Consider the following 23,869-nt stretch of genomic DNA (forward strand, 5'->3'; position numbering starts at 1 on the left):
CCCGCCGGCCGCCGATTGGCTGTGCCCCGCGGCGCGCGTTGTCACTGGGGGGACGCGCGCAGTGGGGCCAAGATGGCAGCCGCCGAAGGGCCCACGGGTGATGGGGAGCCGTGGCAGTCCTGGCTTCCCAACCACGTCGTGTTCCTGCGGCTCCGCGAGGGGCTGAAGACCCACGGCCCGGCCGAGGCTGAGAAGCCGGCGTCTTCGCCGTCGCCCTCGTCGCCGCCGCCGCTGACGAGGAACCTTGTCTTGGGCCTGGGCGGCGATCTCTTCCTGTGGGACGGCGACGGCAGCGCCTTCCTGGTGGTCCGCCTGCGAGGCCTGGGCGGCGCGGGCGACGAGCCCTCCTTGTCCCAGTACCAGGTAGGGCCTCACCGGGGGCCGGCAGCGGAGGGCGCGGGTGTGCCCAGCACGGGTGCCCCGCAGGTGTGCGACGCCGGTGTCAGCGCTCGTCCTCTGGGGCGGCCGGTTCGGGCGGAAGTTGCCTCTTGTCCTCTTGCTTCCGTCCTCCTCATGGCCACTTTGGCAGCCTCTCCCGGGTTTCGTTCCTTCGTCAGAGGTTTGCCGCCTCCCGCACGCTCTCGGGGTGCTGCGGTTCTTGGGGGGCCCGGGGGAGGGGAGGGACCGTGGGAAAGCCAGCAGTGCGGGTACTTGGAAGGAAAACAGGTGAGCGGAGACAGACCGTAGGAGGTGGGTTCTGAGAAACCCGCGGATCGCAGGGACAGTCCTGACTCTCCTGGGGTTGGTGTGAGCAGCAGTCAGGTGGGAGATCTGAAAGCGGCCAGTCTCCAGTTTTGTGCCTGACGTGGACCAGGAATCCCTGGTAATTCTTTCTTTTCCTTTCTGGAAAATGAGCCCATTCCCAAAATTGGGAGACAATCTTTGTTTTTCTTTTTAAAGAATTTATTTATTTACTTACTTACTTATTTACTTATTTACTTATTTATTTATGAGAGAGAGAGAGAGAGAGAGAGAGAGATGGAGAAGCAGGCTCCCTGCGGGGAGCTAGATGTGGGGCTCAATCCCAGGACCTCGGGTCACGTCCTGAACCCGAGGCAGATGCTCAACCACTGAGCCACCCGGGTGCCCCCAGGTTTGTTTTTGTTTTTTAAAGATTTTATTTATTTACTTATTTATTTATTCATTCATTCATTCATTCATGAGAGACAGGGGGAGAGAGAGAAAGAGAGAGAGAGACAGAGAAATAGGCCCCATGCAGGGAGCCCAATGTGGGACTCGATCCCGGGACTCTGGGATCATGCTCTGAGCTGAAGGCAGTGTTTTGTGTGTGTGTGTGTGTGTGTGTGTAGGTTTTATTTATCAGGTGCCCCCAGTTTTGCTTGTTTTTGATTAGCTGCTAGCATCTGAAAGCGGTGTAGACAGAAAGCATTCCAGACTTGCTGCAGCGGAACGTTGTTCTAAGGAAATGTGTACTTGTAAGGAAATGTGTACTTGTAATAAATGGATTCTGGCCTTTTAAAGGACTAAAAGATAAAAAGGTGCCCCCACCCCCCATCCTAATGCAGGGCGTCTGTTGTGAGCCACTTGCCGAATCTTGTAAATGAGAAATGATCGGCTTTTGCTAGCTGTGTTTCTGCAGTTTTGAAAACAGGTCACAAGTCAACAATCTACTTTCTGTCAAATTGTGGCTTAGGAGAGTAATTCTCATGTTCAGCACACCCTGTTAGCAGCATTTGGAGCAGGCAAGACTAAATTGATTCATACTTGTCTTCTTTTCTACCCTGTAACCATGGCGGGGGGCAGGGGCTGTCTTTCTTTGTTATTTTTGTATTCCCCCTCCTTCACTGGGTGCTCTCAGGAAATCCTAAAGGACTGTCAGGTGGGAAAGTGCTTAGCAGGAGTTGCAATTTTAAATAATAACAAAAGAATAGTGACTTTAGAAACAAAACCACCTAAGCCCTGTAATTACCACACTTGATCTCAGCTGTTTGGGTTGTAAATAAAGCAGGAGAGGATGGGGATTGAGAAGCCAGGGGAAAAAAAGAACCTCTTATGGGAGAACAACCTTTTGGTTGGAATGGGTGAAGGGACAGTCACCTGAGTGGCTCAACAGTTGAGCATCTGTCTTTGGCTCAGGTTGTGATCCCGCGGTCCTGGGATCGAGTCCCAGATTGGGCTCCCTGCATGGAGCCTGCTTCTCCCTCTGCCTGTGTCTCTGCCTCTCTCTCTCTGTCTCTCATGAATAAATAAACTCTTAAAAAAACAAAAAAAAGGAACAGGTGAAGGGTAGGCTTACAGAGCTCGGTGACAAGCAGCAGAGATCTCAGGGTGTTCAGAATGGTCTTATCTAAAAAGATCCTGGCTGAGGGTGAGGATGAGATACGTTGGCTGTCTTGTGGTGTGTTGGGGAAAGTGGAAAAGACAGAAGATGGTGATGTGGTGGTCAGGAGAGAAGCAGGACAAGCCTGTGAGAAGTACGTTGTTCCGAGGGCTGGTAACGCTGAGAAAGCGGCTTATCAGAACCCCTGAAAACGCCACCACTCCATGGAGCAGCTACGTGGGTACAGCAGCGTTTCACTGGCCGCAGAAGCTCTTGAGGCTGTTCCCTGTCCTGCTGGGCTGTTTCTTTTTTCCTTTTTTTTTTTTTCCAAGATTTTATTTATTTACTCATGAGAGACACAGGCAGAGACACAGGCAGAGGGAGAAGCAGGTTCCATGCAGGGAGCCCGATGCGGAACTCAATCCTGGGACTCCAGGATCACACTCTGGGCCGAAGGCAGGTGCCAAACTGCTGAGCCACCCAGGGATCCCCAACTGAGCTGTTTCTAATGTAGCATCTCAGCTGCCATTTATGAACACTTCTGAGTTCTTCACTACTCGCTTCACTAAAACTTATTGAGAGTCAGCAGGATGCTACATACTATGCTGAGGGTGAGAGAGGAAGACGCATCACAGTTGTGCAGGATGGTCAACTGAAGGGATGACCAGAATGCAAGGTGGTAAGAACCATGATAGAATGATCCAGAGTGTACAGAAGATGCACGCACACCTGGCTGGAAGATCTGGGTGATTGCTTAGGCCGTCTCCCGGACCATGACAGCCAGCCACAAAAGGAGAAGGAAGAGCTGTCGAGAGACACAGGCTCACAGAGTGTGATGGCTTTGTGGAGACACAGCTGGCCTGGTGGTGTGTGGAGGCTGTCGGGGGCGGACTGGAGTTCAGTCATGGAAAGGGAAATTATGTGTACTATTTATTTTTAAGGTAGGGAAATCTAAAAAGGGGGGGGGATCTGATGTGTTTTCTGTTACATTTCAGTCAGTGGTTAAAAATGCCCCATCGGTGAATAGCCACAGCGTTAGCACATAATTACCCAAAAGGCTTCATTGCTTTGCAGTTACGGGCACAGATGGGCAAGTAAAGCCGGGCCTGCTTCAGTTACTGTACAAACTGCACTGTAATGCTAGGGCCTTCAAGTGCCTGCCACATATATTTACATTGAAATGAACCATCTTGACCAGTTTGCTTTCATTTCCAGAGATTGCTCTGCATAAATCCGCCCCTGTTTGAAATCTATCAAGTCCTGTTAAGTCCGACACAGCATCATGTAGCACTTATAGGAATAAAAGGCCTCATGGTGTTAGAACTACCTAAAAGATGGGGGAAGAATTCAGAATTTGAAGGTGGAAAATTAGCAGTGAACTGTAGGTAAGTTGTGTTTCCACTGAGTGTTGGTCTAGTTTGTGATACATATGGAAGTTGTTCCAGACCCATGGTTCTCATGCTGCATTTTCTGTGCTGCTGCTCCAATACCACGGGTCCCCAACTGGTCTACACGTGGGCTTTTGGCTGTCCCGTGTATAGACCCATGTGATTCTGCCCATTGCTGTCTCACCGCAGTTTCAGCTCGTCCACGTGGGCAGAGATATGATAACTTTTGAAAAGTGGTTACCCTGTGAGGCAGATGATCTGTTTAACTAAGTTAGATTTTTTTTATCTTTTTCAACAAATCCCGAAAAGTGAGAGTCTGAAAGATCTGTTGGAAAGAGTATAAGGTTGAAACCACCTTTAGCTCCACAACGTTCCCTTTCCCATATCTGTTTCCTCATTTGCACAATCAGAGGGGTAATATTTACCCTGTCATTCTTTTACCAGGTCACTAAAGGGATCAAGTCAGTTAGGAAATCTGAGTCACTTGTAAAGTATAATACACTCTGTGACTTAGAAAATGTTTTTATTTTGATCCTCACTGATATCGATGCAACAGATGCTCTGAGTGCTCTTCTCTTTTTTTTTTTTAATTTTTATTTATTTATGATAGTCACACAGAGAGAGAGAGTGAGAGAGGCAGAGACACAGGCAGAGGGAGAAGCAGGCTCCATGCACCGGGAGCCCGACGTGGGATTCGATCCCGGGTCTCCAGGATCGCGCCCTGGGCCAAAGGCAGGCGCCAAACCGCTGCGCCACCCAGGGATCCCCTGCGCCACCCAGGGATCCCCCTGAGTGCTCTTCTCAGCAAGATTTGAGAGAAAGAAATTTGAAGAGCAAAGAATGTTAAAATAGATTTTCCCTTAGAAGGTTTTTCATCCACATTCTACAAAATGTTTTGGAAAAACTGTTATTTTTATTTTAGTACCACTCCCATCGCTGAGAGATTTTTCACCAGTTCTACTTCTCTGACTCTGAAGCATGCGGCCTGGTACCCAAGTGAGCTGCTGGATCCCCACGTTGTGCTCTTAACATCAGACAATGTAATAAGGTAAAGCAGTTTTTAACTCTTGTAGCTTTGTGCAGGGAAGTCTGTGGTCCTGTTTGCTGGCTGCCAGCCCAGGGCACCCCTGGACGGGTCACCAGGTGTCAGCTTACTGTGTCTCAGGGCTGTTGTAACCACTGAGGCAGAGCTGCCCATATGACTGGCCTCAGATGCCTTCGTTACTGCTCATCCCCTCAGCCAGGCCTCCTACCCCTCCTTCCCTGACCTTCCTGAGAGAGCCCCTCTCATCCTGTTGCTCTTCTGGAGGCGATGCACCATAAGAAGGTGAAAGTATAACTGGGAGTTCAGGTGAGAATTCTTGTCCCAGTGCCCCTTCTGTCCTGGGGATCTTAAACTTTAGGGGGCCTCAGTTTCCAATTTTGTAAAATGAGCCAGTTTAATCTGACAGGTTTTGGACTCTATGATTAAGTGTCCTCAATCTGCAGAGATTTCTGTAATATAATTAGTTATCGTCCTGGATCTGCCATACATTTATTGGGGAGACTCGGCAGAGGTAAAGATCATTTTATTTTTCCTAATCACTGCTTTTAACTGTGCTCTACTAGATTCTCCTCCTCTGCTGAGCACTTTGCCCTTCCTGGCCTTTTACATAATCTCATAGCTGTCTGCTGACTTGTAGTTATTAAAATTTGGTGTGTCCAGTTTAAAACGCTGATGTCCAGTCCGTCCCAGCTCTGAGTCCCGGCTGGTCACACAGACCGGACGCTGATGGGCGTGATGCAAGTGGAGAGGGCACGATCTGCTCTGGCTCTTGTTTCTGTACGGCACCTTGAGAGCCCTGGGCCCTTGTCGGGATGGAGTATCCTCGCACTTGCGATGCAGCCATTGTGGTCTTTCCTGTGGAGTCGTGATGATTCCAGCGTCCTCTCCTCTGCCCTCTGAGGGTCACGGGGACCTGGGTATCTGTTCCATGGTCCTTTCTTTCTTTTTTTTTTTTTAATTATTTATTTATTTATGAGAGACACAGAGAGGCAGAGGGAGAAGCAGGCTCCCTGCAGGGAGCCCGATGTGGGACTCAATCCCAGGTCTCCAGGATCACACCCCAGGCTGTAGGCGGTGCTAAACCGCTGCACCACCGGGGCTGCCCTCCATGGTCCTTTCTTACACCATTCCAGCCCACCTCCATTAGAAGTTTCCTATGAGGGATGCCTGGGTGGCTCAGTGGTTTAGCGCCTGCCTTCAGCCCAGGGCATGATCCTGGAGACCCGGGATCAAGTCCCGTGTCGGGCTCCCTGCATGGAGCCTGTTTCTCCCTCTTCCTGTGTCTCTGCCTCTCTCTCTGTGTGTCTCTCATGAGTAAATAAATAAAATCTTAAAAATAAATAAAAAGAAGTTTCCTATGAGAAGCAGATACAGTGTAGCATATTCACATGCTCCCAACCCTTGGGTGTGGCTCATCAGGTTCACTCAAGAGCTCCCTTCCCTTGGGTGCCTCTGGTTTCCTGCACTATGGCTGGCATTCGCCAGGACGCCTCTAAATCTCCTTGAGTGTCTCCCCACCCATTTGGCTTTGGACTTGGGGCCAAAGAAGGAAAGGGATGCTCTCCCGCCACAGAGGCTATGCTGTACATGGAAGAACTCCTGATGCCTGCCCCTCCTGGTCTTAGGTTTTTGGGTTTAAGATTATATTTATTTGAGAGAGAATGTGTGCTCAGAAGGAGCGGAGGGAGAGGGAGAAGCAGACTCCCCACTGAGCAGGAAGCCTGATGCAGGACTCGATCCCGGGATCTGGACCTGAGGTGAAGGTAGATGCTTCACTAAGTCCCCCAGGCGCCCCTCCCACAGGCTGAGATCTTACACCTGAAAAGAGGTATCTGGTCTCAAGTGTTGAAGGTTCTTTTTTAAAAATGGGGTATTTGGGACCCCTGGGTGGCTCAGTTGGTTAAGCCCCCGACTCTTAATTTCAGATCAGGTTGTGATCTCAGGGTTGTGGGATCAAGCCCCGTGGTCTGGATGCTGGGTGTGGAGTCTGCTCAAAATTCTCTCCCTCTGCCCCTGCCCCCCTGCCCCGCCTCCACCCCCTGTTCTCTAAAAAAAAAACGTAAAAAATAAATATAGGGTATTTGTCACTTCTCTTCTCCGAAGCTCTGGACCCTGTTGACAATTACAATGCATCCTGTCCAGTTCTTACATGAGGTTTAAAGTCAGTAGTGCTTGCAGGCAGCCAGGAAGACCACAGTGTGTGTGTATATGTGTTCAGTTGGATCATGTTTTCTTTCTTTCTTTTTTTTTTTAAAGATTTATTTATTTATTTATGATAGAGAGAAAGAGGGGCAGAGACACAGGCCAAGGGAGAAGCAGGCTCCATGCTGGGAGCCCGATGCGGGACTCGATCCCGGGACTCCAGGATCGCGCCCTGGGCCAAAGGCAGGCCCCAAACCACTGAGCCACCCAGGGATCCCCTGGATCACGTTTTCATTAAAAACATGTATTAAATGGCATTTTACTGGTAATGGAACAAAGTTTAAAACTGAGGGTAGTCAAAGTAAGTGATTAATGATTGATGAGGACTTTATAACTGTTATATAACTATATAACTTTATAACTGATGTTGGATTGCTAATATTATTGGCCTTTTGAAAACTGTTTAACTGTAGGCACATGTACTGTGAAATTTTATTTTTATTTTTTTTAATTTTATTTATTTGGTTTTTTTTTTGTTTTGTTTTTTTTATTTATGATAGTCACAGAAAGAGAGAGAGAGAGAGAGAGAGGCAGAGACATAGGCAGAGGGACAAGCAGGCTCCGTGCACTAGGAGCCTGATGTGGGATTCGATCCCGGGTCTCCAGGATCGTGCCCTGGGCCAAAGGCAGGCGCCAAACCACTGCGCCACCCAGGGATCCCCGTGAAATTTTATTTTAAATGATTTTGGTAAAAACAAAAAACTGCAGTTTGGGAAAGTAGGGGTGACATGATGTTGTGTCTTTGTGTAACAGCAGCATGTGTAGACTAGAGGCTGAATGATCTACTCTCTGTGGCCAGTGGATGTATAAAGCGTTGAGATGTGCTCCTCTCTGATGAGGTTCAGTGGGCAGGGGCAGAGACAGGCAGTTGGGTGGCGCCTGGATGGCACATGGGTGCCCAGGGGCCTAGGAAGGGAGAGACGGGGGCACAATGTGCAGCAGGCCAGTGAGGACGTTGGAAACGATAGAGAGTGTTTCTGGATGTCACACAGACACCCTGCTTGGTTGTTGTGAGAGAACAGATGTAGTGGGCTACTCAGCAAACAAATGGATGTGAAACCCGTAGGCAGTGGCTCAAGCCATGATTACACAGAGAGAAGGGCAGTTGCAAAATGAAGGAAACCTAAGTGCGGTCTCTCCTCTTGCTTGCTAGGATTTACTCTCTGCGTGAGCCTCAGACACCCACCAGGGTCATCGTGCTTTCAGAAGCGGAAGAGGAAAGCCTGATACTCAATAAAGGGTAAGTTGTTATTTGTGTCCTGAAGAGTTTTTCTCATTAGTTTATTCATCGCCGACCAGCAAGCTCTCCATGGTGTGAGCAGTGAGCGAAAGCAGGCGATGTGCTGAAGTCACTGTAATGAGTAGCATGAAACAGACACCCTGTGGGACTGTGGATAAGGGACTAAGTTAGGACATTTCAGAGGTTCAGGGTGAGCGTTGGGCAGACCGTGCACATCCCAGGCTGTCCATCTGCAGAGCCCGCCACGGCACAGAGACAGCCCTGCTGCTCCTCCCGGGCCCAGCTCCCTTTATGGTTTCTTACCCTCCTCAGTGAGGCCCTGGCTCCTCTTACCACTGACAGAATCACCCTTGGAACTCTCCAGCCCCGTCCTCAGGCCTCCTGATGGGCCTCGTCCAGCCTGTGTCTGGATGTCAATGTCCTAGCACCCCACATGGGGAGTGGCCACTGCTAGAGCTGCCCAGGAGCCGAGCCGTGTGTCTGGAGTCAGGGCCCCTCCCCTGCGGTATGTTTGCGAAGCTCCTGGTCCCCACGACAGACATGGGGTATGGGTGGGCCGCAGTGGAGCAGGCGGCTTGTTCAGCCGGATCTGGCCTCTGCTCCGGTGTGGCAGCCGTGTCTGGGCAGCAGAGCCTCGTTTCCATGACTGCGCCTTTCGAGAATACGAAATAGGGCCCAGGAGCGTGTATGTAGGGGGCTCCTAGGTCACTGAAGTCTGACCTCTGCCTGTTGACCCACCCAGGCAGTCCTTTGATTCTGATTCACCTTCCCACATGATCAATAAGCTGAGCTGTGTTCCTGACACAGTGGGACTTGCTGACTCTCAGCAGCTGTAGAACATTGTATCTTAGCCGTGTTTATTGTTAGCCTTATATTGAACTGGAATCTTTTTGGATAACTAGTTATACTAAACTGCAAAATACAAAGACGGATTGTTGTATCAGTTGATTTTCTTGATTAAAAGATAGTATGTATTTATTACAGAAAATTAGGAATATCTGCAGAAAAACATTGAGGAGAAAATGAGATCTTTTGTGATCTCTAGTCTCTCCTCCCACTTTGGGTGTAAAGCAGGTCGTTCTGTATCCCTGCTGCCCCAACCCCACTGATTGCTGGGAGTCTCTACCACCCCCCAGAACGCCCCACCCGGGACTGCCCTGCCCGCCCCTAGGCGGCCCCTCCTGCCACCGTCTGTACCCTGGCTTCGAGCTCGGCCACCTCGGCCTCCTCATTCTTCAACTTATGACAGCACCCGCCTGGGTGCACACGCAGAGACTTTGCACGTTGGCTTTCCTGCGTGAGCACGGGCACACTCTCGTCTTCCTGGGATCTGTGCTCAGACCTCACCGTGGCAGTGTCCTTTCCAGGCTACCCGGTTGGCATGCGTGCCTTGACATGCTCCCAAACATGCTTTATTTGTCTTCCCCACATCCTTCACTCACGTGGTCAGGCCCACGTGGACCTCACCATGTTCACAGGTCCTGTGGCAGTGCCCAGCAAGGGCAGGTGCTCAGTGACTGCTTGTGCGAGGACCATGTCCTCCACTCAACAGGGTTTCGTGTTTCCTTCCCCCCTTTTTTTGCAAAGATGTTATTTATTTATTCATGAGAGACACAGGGAGAGAGGCAGAGATACAGGCAGAGGGAGAAGCAGGCTCCCTGTGGGGAACCCAATGCAGGACTTGATCCCAGGACCCTGGGGTCACACCCTGAGCTGAAGGCAGATGCTCAACCACTGAGCCTCCCAGGTGCCCCTCCTTCCCTTTTGTTTTCTTGCATCTCTGTGTTACTACTGTGTGTGTGAATTTAAGCTGCTCAAGGTTGAAGCCGCGCTGTGTGGTTCCATCCCCACTCCCTGTTATTGGACCTTTTGTTTTCATTCTTGTTTTCAACCAGCTGATTTTTAAATGTCTTTCCAGAAGGGCGTATACTGCATCGCTGGGGGAGACAGCAGTTGCGTTTGACTTTGGGCCACTGTCAGCAGTCTCGAAGAGCATGTTTGGGCAGAAAGGCAAAGGGGATGTCGTGGCGCACCCATTGTACATCTTGTATGAGAACGGGGAGACCTTCCTCACGTACCTTAGTCTGGCACACAGGTGAGTGGAGGGGCGGCCCGCCGCACACCATCACGGGTCCGGATCTGGGGTCCGTGGTTGCGGTGTACGGATATGTGGCCACCTGGCAGTGCTCGGTGTGTGTATTTTGGAGAAAGCCTGGCACCGATCATTTGACCTATGATTTCCTCGTAGGAAGCACAGAACTGTCGTGCATCTGACGTGAATGGGGCACAAGGGTACAGTCACACCCGGTAGTCTGGTGTTGTAAGTCCCAGTTGTGTAGAAAAGACGTGTGTACACGTGAAGGGACACATTTAGTGGCACAGAGATCATAGGAGCTCCGAGGAAGGAGAGCTAGATCCCCATAAAAAAGGCAGGGCGTTTTTGGAGAGACAGACTTGTGTCTCACACAGGATTGCAGGGTTGAGGGCCAGGGAGGGGCAAGCACACCAGCCCCAGGGCGTGTCCTGGGGTGTCGGCTCAGTGAGGAGACTCCCAGGGCAGGAACAGCAGCCTCAGGTACTGCGTCAGACGATGAAGGTGGAAGGCGCTTCTGGGGAAGATCTGGTGGCGTTAAACCCACAGTTGCAGGCAGGAGGACACGGTGATGGCTTCTGATGGGTGGGGGTTGCGTTAGGGCGGGGCTGGGGGAATGATGAAAGCTGCTCCTGCCCGCATGGGGCCGTTGGCAGCAGAGGTGCTGCCCGCAGGGTGGGGTCCGAACCCCGGCACAGACCCAGGGTGGTTGCGGGGGGTCAGTGTGGGGCAGGAGGGGGCATGCGGGCCCGGGGTGGAGGTGGACGGTGAAGTGAGGACCAGGAAGCTCACCTGTTGCGGTGAGAGGCGGGAGGGTAAGAATCAGGGCAGGTTTGACCAGACCAAGGCTGAACACTGCCGTTCACTCCCGAGCCATGTGGATGGGTGGTAACTTGGGCCGGCCTGTGGCTCCTGTCCCCCTCCGCAGTCTTGCAGTGGGTGGGGGCAGCAGGGGGGCGAGGGCAGCAGGGTGGGAGGGACGGGCGGGGGGGAGCGGGTGGCGGAACGCTGGCCTGGCTGGGAACATGGAAGCTTGGACCCAAGGACCCGCGGCTGCATCCAGGGAGGAAGTGGCTCCAGAGGGACTGGAGGGTGTGCAGGGTCGTGAGGACCTCTCCTGTTGGACTCTCCTTGGCCCAGGTGTTCTCACTGTCCACACATGACCCCCCTGGGGGCGGTGTGTGTCCATGCTGACACTGTCAGCCTCTCCTTGCCCTGTCGCCTTAGCCCAGAACCTGAAACTCATCATCTGCATTCTCTTACATCCAGCCCTATCCCAGATTTATGGGTCTTAGCCTGAAAATTCCTTGAATGCAAGCCCCCTCATTCCCCGGCCCCTTATCCTTGCTTCACACCCTTGTCATCTTCTGCCTAGACCCTGCCTCTCTCCACCAGCGGCCCTGGCCTCCTGTCGTCCCCCCCCTTGGCTGCCCTTGCTCTGTCACACTCATCCTGATGACACGATCACCCAGCGGGGGGGTGGGGGGGAGTCTGAGCACCTGACTGTGGCTCTTGAGATGGCCGCTCCCACTGCCAGTCCTGGACTCCTGGACTGTGTGCATTGCCTCCCATTGACAGAGCTGGGTTTCCTTCCTGTTGATCCCTATCTTCATGCTTCCAGAACTTTTTTTAGAGCTTGCAGCATTGAGAACCTCCTCCCAGAATGTACCCTTTCCCATTGATCTTACTTATTTTTGGTACCTTTCTTAGCTTACTTTCTTTTAAGATTTATTTGTTTATTTTAGAGAGGGCACATGAGCAGGAGGGGGAGAGGGAAAGTCTCTGACTGTGCTGAGCATGGAGCCCGATGTGGGGCTCAATCTCACAACCCTCAGATCATGACCTGAACTGAAACCAAGAGTCGGACCCTGAGCTGACTGTGCCCCAGGCGCCCCCTTGCCTCACTTTGTGCCTGTGAGTTTTCCTTTGTGTGTTGTAAAGCCCTGCGTTATCGTGTTCAGCACACACCTGCTTTCCCAGCTGAATCTCTGTCCCTTGGGGGTCACCCAGCACTCAGTGTTTGCCCACTAAACATTGGGTCTGAAGCCCCAAACAAATGCTACGTTTCCCAAGAAAACACAGAGTCTGGGCAGTGGTTGAAGCAGGGCCTAGTCCAGCGTGTTCTATCCGCATGCAGTGGTGGGGGGGATGGGGCCTGCGACAGGATCCTGGGGCGCACCGGACTCCTGAGACAGAAGGCAAGAGAGGTGTGCTCGGGGAGCCAGAGCCGCGGGGGTTGCGGGGTGGGAAGAGTTGCCACTACCCCAAGGGACAGGCAGCGGCAGGGCCGCTACGCGGCTGTGGGTGTAGCTGCATGGGGCCCGCTGGGACCTAGTTGGCAGATAGCTTTGGCAGTGATGACGGACAAACTGGTATCTCAGCCTCCAGGCTAGTGAGGTTTTGAGCTGAGGAGTCCGGGTTGGGGGCTGTGCTGTGGGGAGAGTTCAGGCCCTGCGCACTAGTGAGCACTAGTAAGCATCCTCCCATCACCATCACAACAACCAAGAATGTTGTTAGATGTTGTCCGTGTCCCTTCGAGGTTACGTGCAATTGAGAAGCACTGGAGGGGAGAGCTGAGCGGGAAGGTGCGCAGACGTCAGGGCATCAGGCTTTGGGATCACGGTCGAGGCGGGTCACCCACAGAACGCGCGCAGGCTGGGGCGATGGCCTGCTCTCCTCCAGCTGTGCCCACCACAGTGTCCCTGTCTCCCTCAGCCCAGGGACAGTCGGAAAGCTGCTGGGCCCGTTGCCTATGCACCCTGCAGCTGAGGACAACTATGGCTATGACGCGTGCGCCATCCTCTGCCTGCCTTGCGTCCCCAACATCTTGGTGATCGCCACTGAGTCGGGAATGCTGTATCACTGCGTCGTGCTGGAGGGGGAGGAAGAGGACGACCAAGTGGTGAGCCTGGCTCCTAGCCGTGAAGCCCCCAGGGATCCTGGGGACACAGAGGGGCCCTGCAGTCATGGAGTTGGCTCTGGTGAGCCACTGACGTGCCAGGAGGAAGGGAGGCCTCGCCCCTCCTCCAGGAACACCAAGAATGGGTAGGCTGGGCTGGGGGTGTGAGGGCTGAGGTGGCCGTGCTCCTTCCACAGTCAGAGAAGTCCTGGGACTCCAGGGCTGACATCATCCCTTCCCTGTACGTGTTCGAGTGCGTGGAGCTGGAGCTCGCCCTGACTCTGGCGGCCGGAGACGACGAGCCCTGTGACTCTGACTTCTCTTGTCCAATCAAACTTCACAGAGGTAACGTTCCTGCGCTGACGTGGTCACATGCCCTTCCCGGCACTTTGCCCTGCGGTTCCAGGCTCTGTGGCCAGATCCGCCCCCATGGAGAACAGGGAATGTTCCCGGTCCAGTCCTGAGCCAATTTCATGACCCAAGTACCTAAATGTACACGAACTGTAACAAACTTTAAAAGGAACTTTGAAAATCAAATGATAATACGCTTCAAGATAATCACTTTAAAGCCTTTTTCTTCACTTTAGAAACATCATAGTCTCTTATTACTCCCAGACTGGGTTTGAATGCTGTCATTTTAATCTTTTTTTTCTTTTAACTTACTTGGGTTGGAACTGGGTCTTTCCAGCACCTTCTGTGTTCATCTGGGGAGCTTTTGGGTAGAATGCCGAGCCCCTGGTAGCCTGTGCCATTGGGACACCGAGGGGCTCAGTGCAGGGGGTCTACCGCCCCCTGAACTGGGGGTATGGTTCTGACATCAGTCAGTGTGGGGTCAACCTGTGGAAATGGCCGGGATGACATGAGATGATCTCTGCAGTCCCTCTGACATAGAGCCCCTCGATCCCACTGCCCTTGCACCGCTTCTTGCCGTTTCCTCTCGGTTTCCTGGGCCCGGTGCCAAGACAGGCACTCAGTCTGTGGCTGCCTGGCCTCTGCTCGCCGCACCTGGGCCAGCCTGCAGGAGGAGGATCTGGCTCAGCTCTGCAGAGCGTGCATCTTAGGAGGAGGGCTCTTATGCAGGGAGCATGACAGCGGTGCTCGCGGGGCACGTCTGGAGTCGAGAGGGAGTCTGAGTGTAAGTGTCAGAACTTTACAGCCTAGGATACTGAGACCAGAGGGTAAGGTCTCCTGAGAAAGAGAACAGGTCTTTGGGAAATCTTTTTTTTTTTCCCCAAGATTTTATTTCTTCATGAGAGAGGCAGAGACACAGGCAGAGGGAGAAGCTGACTCCCTGCGGGGAGCCTGATGCAGGACTCGATCCTAGGACCCCAGGGTCACAACCTGGGCCACCTGGCTCAACCGTGGAGCCACCCAAGTGCCTCCCAAAAATTTTTTTAAGATTTTATTTTGAAGTCATCTCTGCACCCAACAGGGGGCTCGAACTCACAACCCCAGTATGCTGCTCCCTTGGAGTCAGCTGGGCTCCCTGAGGGTTGCATCTTAAGTCAGCTTTAGCATGTAAATTGTTTCTGTATCTGTTTAGTTGTGTGGTGTATTGAAACTACTGAATCATAGCAGTGAATATTCAGTCCCAGGGAGTCTTACTGGTGCTAGATCTCGGAAGAAGTTTTCACTGAAATTATTTAATGGTTCCTCATATTTCTGAGTATAAAGATAGAGGATCCTCTGGATGCTGGGGTGGCTCAGTCAATTGAACATCTGACTCTTGGTTTCAGCTCAGGTCATGATCTCTGGGTCCTGGGATTGAGCCCTGCGTCAGGCTCCCTGCTTGGCAGGGGGTCAGCTTGGGATTCTCTCCCTCCTCCCACCCCCTAACTTTCCCTTGCACGTGTGCACCTGTGCTCTCTAAAATAGATAAGTAAACATAAAGGATTGTCAAACAAGAATTGTATTTAAAAACCCACCAACATTTACTTGGGGCGCCCGGCTGGCTCATTTGAAGGACATACGACTCAACCTCAGGGTTGTGAGGTCAGGCCCCATGCTGGGAGTAAAGCTTACTTAAGAGGAAAAAAAATAATTCAAATCTAAAACTAAAGGTAAAGTTCCACCTGTGCCCAGATGCAGCGACGGGACTGTCCGCTCAGTGCTTGTCCTCAGGACCTTTGACTTACTTGAGCAGGCTCTCAGGAGGGATGTGTGTGCATCTATGTGTCTCCAGAGCTGGAACCTTTCTTAGGCACTGTTTTATTTTGAAGAACTGTAAATAAATGCACCGAGATGGACAGAAAGGCACAAGTATTTCTGTCTTGGTGAACTCTTCTCTTACCGTTGGGAAGTAACGTTTGAGTTGTGTTTATTACTTTTAAAAATAGTTACAATAGATTTGAAAATCAAATTCAGATTTTAAAGTTTCAAAACCCCCGACACAGGCCCACAGCACGAAGGTCCCATAGACCTTCTATTGCTTCTGTCGCAGATGTTTGTGGGCTGCTGGGGCAGATGTCCGTCTTCTGACTGTGACCTGGGTATTGTGCGTGATTCCGTTTGCAGATCCCAAGTGTCCCTCAAGATACCACTGTACTCATGAAGCTGGTGTACACAGTGTCGGGCTTACTTGGATTCATAAACTTCACAAGTTCCTTGGGTCAGGTGAGTTGAGCTTTTCCATATGTTTCACCGATTCTCCCAAAATGTAGTTTGGAATTGGGGAACTAGGCTGGCTCAGTCCGTTAAGCGTCAGATTCTTATTTCAGCCCAGGTTGTGATCTCAGGGTCGTGGGATTGAGCCCTGGATCAGGCTCTGTGCTGGGTGTGGGTTCTGCTCAAGATTCTTTCTCTGCCCCACCCTGTCCCCCCAGCACATGCACACATAGTCTCTCTTTCTCCCTCTCAAATAAAAGTTTGGAACAAAAATAATAGAGAAAAACCAATGAAATCAAAAGATGGTTCTTTGAAAAAATTGAGAAAATTGAAAGACCTTAGGCCAGACTGACCAAGAACTGAAAGAGACGACTCAGCCACCTCCTGTTGAGGCTGGCAGAGGAAGCACCGCCGCCGCCCTCCCCGGAGTGGGACTCAGGACCGAGGTGTCCGTGACCACCTGGCACCAGGATGATGGGGACAGACTCCTAGAGACGCAAATTCCCTATGCTGATTGAGGAGGAAGCTGTGTCGGACTAGCCCTATAACCAGTGGAGAGATCGAAATAGTGATGATGGGCAGCCCGGGTGGCTTAGCGATTTAGTGCCACCTTCGGCCCAGGGCCTGATCCTGGAGACCTGGGATCAAGTCCCGTGTTGGGCTCCCTGCATGGAGCCTGCTTCTTCCTCTGCCTGTGTCTCTGCCTCTCTTTCATGAATAAATAAAGTCTTTAAAAAAAAAAAAAAACACATCGAAATAGTGATGATAAATGACCCGAAAAGAAAAGCTCAGGATGAGGTAGTTGTGCAATTAACGAATACCAGTTCTTCACAAGCTCTTCCAAAAAACAGAAGGAGAAAGCACTTCCCAGCTCCTCCGGGAGGTGGTTGTGACCCTGGCGCCAGGACTAGGTGAGGACATGTGCCTCCTATGAGCACAGATGCACGGAGTCCTCGGCAGAAACCAGTGACCCCATCCAGCCACTAGGAACGGGGGGAGCGCTTGGCCAGGAGGGATGTACCCAGGAATGCGAGGCCGCTGCATAGGCGCACACGCCTGGAAGGAAGGCTTCTGGCCGTGGGGTCACCTCAGTAGACACGGAGGAGGCATCTAAGAAAATGCGACCTTGCCTGCTAAAAATATTCAAACTGATAATAAAAACTAATTTCCTCATCCTGAAGAAAGGCATCTTTGGGGAGCCATACTCAGGGAGACCCGGTGTCTCCGTAGCTCCCCGCTGCTGCAGCAAATCCTGGAATGCTGCCCACCTCGGGCACAGTGGGCCCTTTCCGGAGACTTCAGCTCCCCCGCCTGCCCTGTTATAGCCCTGCCCCTGGCAAAGCCAGCGGCTGGGGGCAAGCGGGGCCCTCACCTGGCATCACCAGCTGCTCCTCTCCTCCAGGCTGGAGAAAGGTGGTTGGAGCCTCAGGCCCCCAGACAGCGCAGACTACCCATGTCGGCCCTGTGAGGAGCAGCTCTGATTCTGTGTCCCCTTTCCTGTCTTGGAGCTTTGCATAAGCATGGATTCTGGCACCGCGGCCTCCAAAGACTTGCCTCTGACCCATGGGCCGGAGCATCGTCGCAGCAGCAGGGAGTCAGGCCCTCACCTCCATGTCATCCTAAATCCTCCACGTTAGAGAGGGCAAGGCTGAGCAGAGTCCACGCAGGGCAGCCTCCTCTCTGGACTCATGAAACCAGGAAACACACTCCCTGTTCCCAGAACGCAGCGCTGAGGACTGGCATGGGGATCTCATAGACTTCAGTCAAAAGGAGAAAAAGTGGACAAAACCACAGGTCCTAGGTGAGTTCATAGGTCAGACTCTGCTGGGTCTCGAGGCTTGGGGATGATCATCTGGGCTGTGCCACCTCCTGAATAAATGTTTGTGTTTTCCAGGAAGGTAGCAGGTGTGTGCAGCTCCGTGATTTTACCACCCACTTTTCTACCTGTTGGATTTGGGGGCAGAACAGCTTTTTCTTATTCCTCTGACCCTTTCAGCCCAAGGCTGTGGTGTCTGGGGCAATAGGCTTCTCCGGAACCATTTGGATCTCCCGTGTATTCCAAGCAGGTTCACCCACAGATCCTTCCTGGGCGTCCCCTCCCTGTTTGAGGTTCTGCTCAGATGACGGGGGACCCAGTTCACACTCTCATCTCTTTAGAGAGCCTTTGTGTGACTGTGTCTTCGGACCTTCCTGAGGTGTTACCAACAGGCTAAACGGCCACACTGGTGGCTTCTTCCTCTAAAATCTGATTTTCCTGACAGCGAATATCTTCATTTTAAGCATCTTTTGCCATCCAGATGGGTTGACAATTTCCAAAATCATCCTTACGATTTTTGTAAAAATCCAGTTACATTTTTTTTCCTCATTTTTGGCTGTAATCAGGGAGAGGACACCCGCCACAGAACCATTGCTTTGCCTGGAAGTCTCAGCAGGATGTCCAGTTCATTCACAGGTTCTGCCTTCCACACCTTCCCCTGAAGATCTGAGCACAGGGACATCTGCTCTTGCCTCCTGTGTTCAGCATTGTCATGGAGGACACAGGGGAGGAGCCCAGAAAATGAGATAAAAGGCATCAAGATTAGAAAAGAACTAAAACTCTCTTTCCTGACAGGATGATGTTTAGGTAGTAAATCCTAGGGGACCCGTTACAGGAGTGTTTTTGCTAATGAATGTAGCGACATCGCTGGACATGAGAGCAGTGTACAGGATCAGTTCTGCTCTCTCACTAGTAACGAGTAATCCAAAAGGAAAAAAGAAAACAATCCCACTTATAGTAGTTTCAGACCAACTGCTTAAGAATAAGTTTGACAAAAGTGTAAAATGTACACTTGAAACTGTAAAATGTTACTGAAAGAAATGAGGCCTAAATAAATAAAACACGTGCCACAGTCTGGATCCGGTAACTTAATATTGTTAAACGGCAGCACTCGCCGAGTTGACGTGCAGGTCCCGTGCCACCCTTGTGAGAATCTGCAGAAATTGGCACACTGATTCTCAAATTCATTTGGAATTCTAAGGCCCGGGGGCACCCGGAACAGCCTTGAGGAACAAAAACAATGTGGGACGGCCCCACTTGCTGATTTCCCAACTTCTTAGGAAAGGTCCATCACCCAGACAGTGCGATGCGGACGCAGGAGATCCGTGCAGGTCAATGGAGTGGGGTCGAGGGTCGGTGGTTTGCCCAAGGCGCCAGCACAGGGGAGCGGGGGAAGCACAGTGGTTAGAGCCTGCGAGGCTGGGACATGCTTGCCAGCTGGTGAACTTGAACTCTGTCCTCACACATAACATGAGGACGATGCAGAACAAGTCAGAGACCCCACGGACGTCTCTGAGGAGGACGGTGCTGGGAAAGTGAAAGGAATCCACAGGATGGCAATCGACATCTGTAAATCTCGTACCTGACAGTGGACTTAGAGCTAGAGCACGGAGGGCACCTGCAGAACTCAGATATGTGAACACAGAACCCCGTTTAAAAACTGGACAAAGATTTGAGTAGACATTGTTTCTTTGAGGAGGTTCAAACAGCTAGTAAGCACATGCCAGCATGTTCCGTGTCATCAGTCACGGAAGGGAGACATCACAGAACTGCCCAATACATGCCTGTTTACGTGGAAGAAACGAGAACCGACAGGACGGTGTCATCAGGACAGGGCTCGCAGACATGGAAAGCAGCGCCATGCTGAGGGCCGGCCCTCAGGTGACCCACGTCGGGTTACGAGACCCATGAGCAGGTGCCAAGCAGCCGGGCTCCGTCCCCCGTAATCAGGCAGTCATCCATCTGACCGTGTCACCTCCAGCAGTGGAAAGGGACAATGTGGGGCTCAGGCTGCAGCACGGGAGGCTCACCCCACAGCTCCCTGTCACCACTCCCTGTCCCCACTCCCTGTCGGGTGACTGCAGACCTGAGCTGCCCAGGAGGGAGCTGGGGGGTTGGGGATGGGCCAGGGGCCAGGGCCGGGCCACTGGTGGAGCTCAGGTGATTGCTCATGGGCGTGGGGCTTTCCTGTGGGTAATGGAAAGACTTTGTTTTAAAGATTTTTAATGTAATTGAGAGAGTGAACAGAGCGAGCCAGAGAGAGGACGAGGGGCAGAGTGGCTGAAGGAGAGGGAGAAGCAGACCCCTATGGAGCAGGGAGCCCAACTGCGGGTAGAGCCCCCGGGATCATGACCTGAGCCGAAGGCAGACACTCAACCCCTGAGCCCCTGGGCGCCCCAAATAAAAAGCCTGAGGTTTCTGTGGTGGCGGTGCCATCAAGTCCCGTGATCCAGTAAGCGCCTTGCACCACACACCCTGAGGCTGGGTTGTGTGTACCCAGAGTCACATTTCAGGAGCTGGCCCAACACCGCCAGGTGTGTGCGGGCATGAGGCTGGCCAGGAGCCGGGCTGGGACTGTATCCTGCACGGGGGAGCCCCGTTATTGGATGCTGAGCGGGGCAGGGAGGCCGGAGTGTCACACGCCTGGCCAGGCCAGCTGCAGGGGACTGGACGGGGACTGTCGTCTGCGCACTCACCTGCGCCCCTGCCCCTTTCCCTACAGACGAGGAAGATAAGGACAGTCTGCAGGAGCTCGCTGCCGAGCAGAAGTGCTTCGTGGAGCACATCCTCTGCACCAAGCCGCTGCCCTGCAGGTGAGGTCTCAGGTCCTGCACCCCTGCCTCACCGTCACCCTGCCAGCTCCCGGTCTTTTTGGTGACTCTGAGTTTGCGCTAGGGCTCCCCCAAGTCCCGTCTGATGGAAGGCTCTCCTGCTCTGGGTCACATGGGGTTCCTGGGTTGTCCATGTTTCTGATGGAGACTAACAGTTGGTGCACATTCAGTGACTAAAGGGAAACATCTAGAATGACTGCCAGCTTTGTAGGCGGGGTGACTGCCTGACTGTGACACCCTTCGGACAAATGGGCCCAGGGGCAAGGGCAGACTCCGGCCTGTGGGTGTGGGTGTGGGAGTGGGAGCCAGGACTACAGGGAGCGCATGTGGGGAGGGCGCAGGATGGGGACAGGTGGGGTCTGGAGCAGCCCTTTGGGGAGCAGTGCAGGACGGGGAGCACGACCCCTGGGGGCGGGTGTTTCAGAGGCTAGACCGGCCTCAGAGCCCGAAGAGTCAGGGTAGAGTCTGGTTCCGGGGCGGGGAGGAATGGGAATAGTAGGTAACAAATCCTATTTGGATACGTTTCTCAAACAGGTAAAGTTACATGTGTCTCCTAGGAGTGAGGGCACGGATCGCCACCCAAGGACTGCAGCTGCCCCAGGGTTGGGGTGGGGGTGGGAGTAGGGGTGGGGAGCGGGTGAGCAGGGAGGTCACCCTGGAGGAGCCTGGTGGGTCATGGAGTGTGTGCCCCTCCGTGTGCAGATTTCATGCTGAGAACAGGAGGTTTTCCTGCCCCCAGGCTCCCCTCGCCGCAGCTCCCCCCCAGGAGTGTGGTGGCAGCTGGAAGGGTGGGGGAGAGGAGCAGGAAGAAGGGGGGATCTAGGGGGGCCGTGGGGCAGCGGCAAGCTGTCGGTGCGCGGTCCCCTCGTGGGGAGGAACCAATACCTCAGCAAAGCCCGGGGACCCTCGGGTGTGGTGTGCATTCCTGAGCCCTGGTGGCCGCCTGGACCTGACGTGGAGCAGCTGCTGGTTCCCGGGAGACAGGGCTGTGCCCTTTGTGGCTCCCACCTTGATGCCGCTGGGAGACCTGGACACCCAGTGCGACCCCTGCGCTCCTGCAGGGAGCGTCCCCAGGCAGCATCAGCCCTGCGGTCGTGTCGTTGCAGGCAGCCGGCGCCCATCCGCGGCTTCTGGATTGTGCCTGACATCCTGGGGCCCACGATGGTGTGCATCACCAGCACCTACGAGTGCCTCATCAGGCCCTTACTGTGAGTCCCCTCCTGGCCCCCACGCTCCTGACCCTTCCGCTGCCGCCGCGAGCTCCTGGGAGACGTGGGGGCTTGTGCTGCAAATGGCTGCGCTGCCTTTGTCGATTCAGGTTCTTTTTGGAAAAGACCACGTCCAAGATGTGTCGACAAACAGCAGCATCAGTAGAACAGGGGTGGCTTTCCCGCGGAAGAGTGCGTGTGGTCTTGTCCTGCGCGGGGCACACCTGATGCTTCCATGTGTTTTCATGGCTCTGCGTGGACGGGGCATCGCAGCGCGCTCGGCCCGACCCCCTAACGGGGTTTGAGTCACGTCTGTTTTGCAGAAGCACAGTCCACCCGGTGTCCCCGCCCCTGCTCTGTACCCGGGAAGACGCGGCAGCGGCGGAGTCTCCCCTCCGCATTCTAGCCGAAACCGCAGATTCCTTCGAAAAGCACATCAGGAGCATTTTACAACGCAGCGTCGCGAACCCAGCCTTCCTGAAGTACGAGGTTGGGGGCATCCGGGTTTTAACGGGTTCCCTCCGTTTCCATAAACCCCGCCCCGGGGGAGAGGGGCCGCAGGATGGTGTGATGGCGGGGAGGAGTACTGGGACTTGACACCGTCCTTGCAGATCCGCGGACAGAGACATGGCCCCGCCCCCCGAGGAGTGCCTGCAACTCATCAGCAGAGCCACGCAGGTGTTCCGGGAGCAGTATATCCTCAAGCAGGACCTGGCCAAGGAGGAGATCCAGCGCAGGTAGGACGGCGGCGGTGGGGACAGTGGCGGCGATGCACACTGGCAGGGCTGGCGGCGGCTGAATGCTCTCTGTTCCCAAGGGTCAAGTTACTCTGTGACCAGAAGAAGAAACAACTGGAAGACCTCAGTTACTGCCGAGAGGAGAGGTGAGAGCTGGGGCGAGGGGGGAACGGGGGTCGCCTGGGCCTCGCTGTCGGGTGGACCCCGAGAGCCCCTTGCTTTTTACCACCAGGAAAAGTCTCCGGGAAATGGCGGAGCGCTTGGCTGACAAATACGAGGAAGCCAAGGAAAAACAGGAGGATCTCATGAACAGGTAGGAGCGGGGCGGTGAGGCACACAGGCCTCGGTGGGGCTGCCCCACGGACCCTGGGCTGAGACGCCCCCTTCCCGCCACAGGATGAAGGCCGTGCTGCACCGCTTCCACACGCAGCTCCCGGTTCTTTCTGACAGTGAGCGGGACATGAAGAAGGAGCTGCAGCTGATCCCCGAGCAGCTGCGCCACCTGGGCAATGCCATCAAGCAGGTAGGCCAGGTGCCGGGGTGGAGCATGCGGTGCCTCAGGGTGTGGGGCATGCGGTGTCCGGGGGTGCAGGGCTCTGCGCAGCACACTGCAGCCCTGCGCGTGTGTTCTGACACCCGAGGTCACCATGAAGAAGGATTACCAGCAGCGCAAGATGCAGAAGGTGCTGAGCCCTCAGAAACCCGCCATCACCCTGAGCGCCTACCAGCGCAAGTGCATCCAGTCCGTCCTGAAGGAGGAGTAAGGGTCACCGTCCACGGGTCCCAGAGCCCTGGGGTGGGGCCACCTCAAGCAGGGATCAGGGCAGAGAACAGCGGGAGGAGCCGACGCGGGACAGGGTGGCGGGGTGGAGGGGTTCCTGGGCAGCACGTGCACAGCTTCCAGCAGGGGCGCCACCTTGGAGCGTTTGAGACACGTGGAGGTCCTTGGGCGTCAGTGAAAGGGCTCATCCGTGGTCTGCGTTCCCGAGTGAGGGACTCTGTGGCCTTACAGGGGCGAGCACATAAGAGAGATGGTGAAGCAGATTAATGACATCCGAAACCACATCAACTTCTGATCTGCGGGGAGCTGGTGCCCGTGGAGTGGACGCAGGGAGGGGCCGACGGGCGCCATCGATGAACTTGGCCCTGGTGATCTCTCCTACTTGTCTTACAAGGATTGAATAAATGTTTTTACTCATAAGTTGGAACATGCTTGTAATCAAGCTGAGGGCAGGGCTGCGTGCACAAGGCCCCAGGACCTGGTAAAACTCCTGAGCCTTCAGCCGCGCACCGCCTGTCCCTGCCCATCCGTGCCGAGTCTCCATGCTCCAGCAACAGCGACCACTGCATTTCCCAGGGGCAGCGCCAGGCGTGGGGCTGCAGCAGACCGACCCTAGGAGTGAAAGGTGGCCCCGCAGCAAGGGAGGCGGCAACCGCTTAACACATGCTTAGTGTCACGTCTGTTTTCCGTCACCGTCTTCCAGCCCCGGCACCGTCGCAGGGAGAGGATGGGGTGTGGGGTGTTG

The 23,869-nt window shown here is 53.7% G+C and overlaps 1 protein-coding gene across 2 annotated transcripts; it reads left to right on the forward strand.

Moving 5' to 3' along the window:
* Positions 1 to 36: 36 nt before the first annotated feature.
* Positions 37 to 23,544, forward strand: NUP88 (nucleoporin 88). Of its 2 annotated transcripts, XM_035716307.2 has the most exons (18): positions 37 to 363; positions 3,497 to 3,666; positions 4,592 to 4,717; positions 8,070 to 8,156; positions 10,075 to 10,251; positions 12,964 to 13,150; positions 13,345 to 13,492; positions 15,662 to 15,760; positions 17,472 to 17,552; positions 20,290 to 20,380; positions 21,505 to 21,606; positions 21,930 to 22,088; positions 22,218 to 22,343; positions 22,424 to 22,489; positions 22,576 to 22,656; positions 22,740 to 22,866; positions 22,985 to 23,103; positions 23,356 to 23,544. In XM_035716307.2, exons 1-18 carry the CDS (start codon positions 73 to 75, stop codon positions 23,417 to 23,419), a joined length of 2,301 nt encoding a protein of 766 aa, XP_035572200.1. In that variant the 5' UTR covers positions 37 to 72; the 3' UTR covers positions 23,420 to 23,544. The 2 variants fall into 2 exon arrangements, with proteins under 2 accessions (XP_035572200.1, XP_025317814.1); XM_025462029.3 differs by lacking the exon at positions 17,472 to 17,552 and having other exon boundaries at positions 38 to 363.
* Positions 23,545 to 23,869: the final 325 nt, after the last annotated feature.

The sequence above is a fragment of the Canis lupus genome, chromosome 5, assembly GCF_003254725.2.
Source record: "Canis lupus dingo isolate Sandy chromosome 5, ASM325472v2, whole genome shotgun sequence".
Classification (NCBI taxonomy): Eukaryota; Metazoa; Chordata; class Mammalia; order Carnivora; family Canidae; genus Canis; species Canis lupus.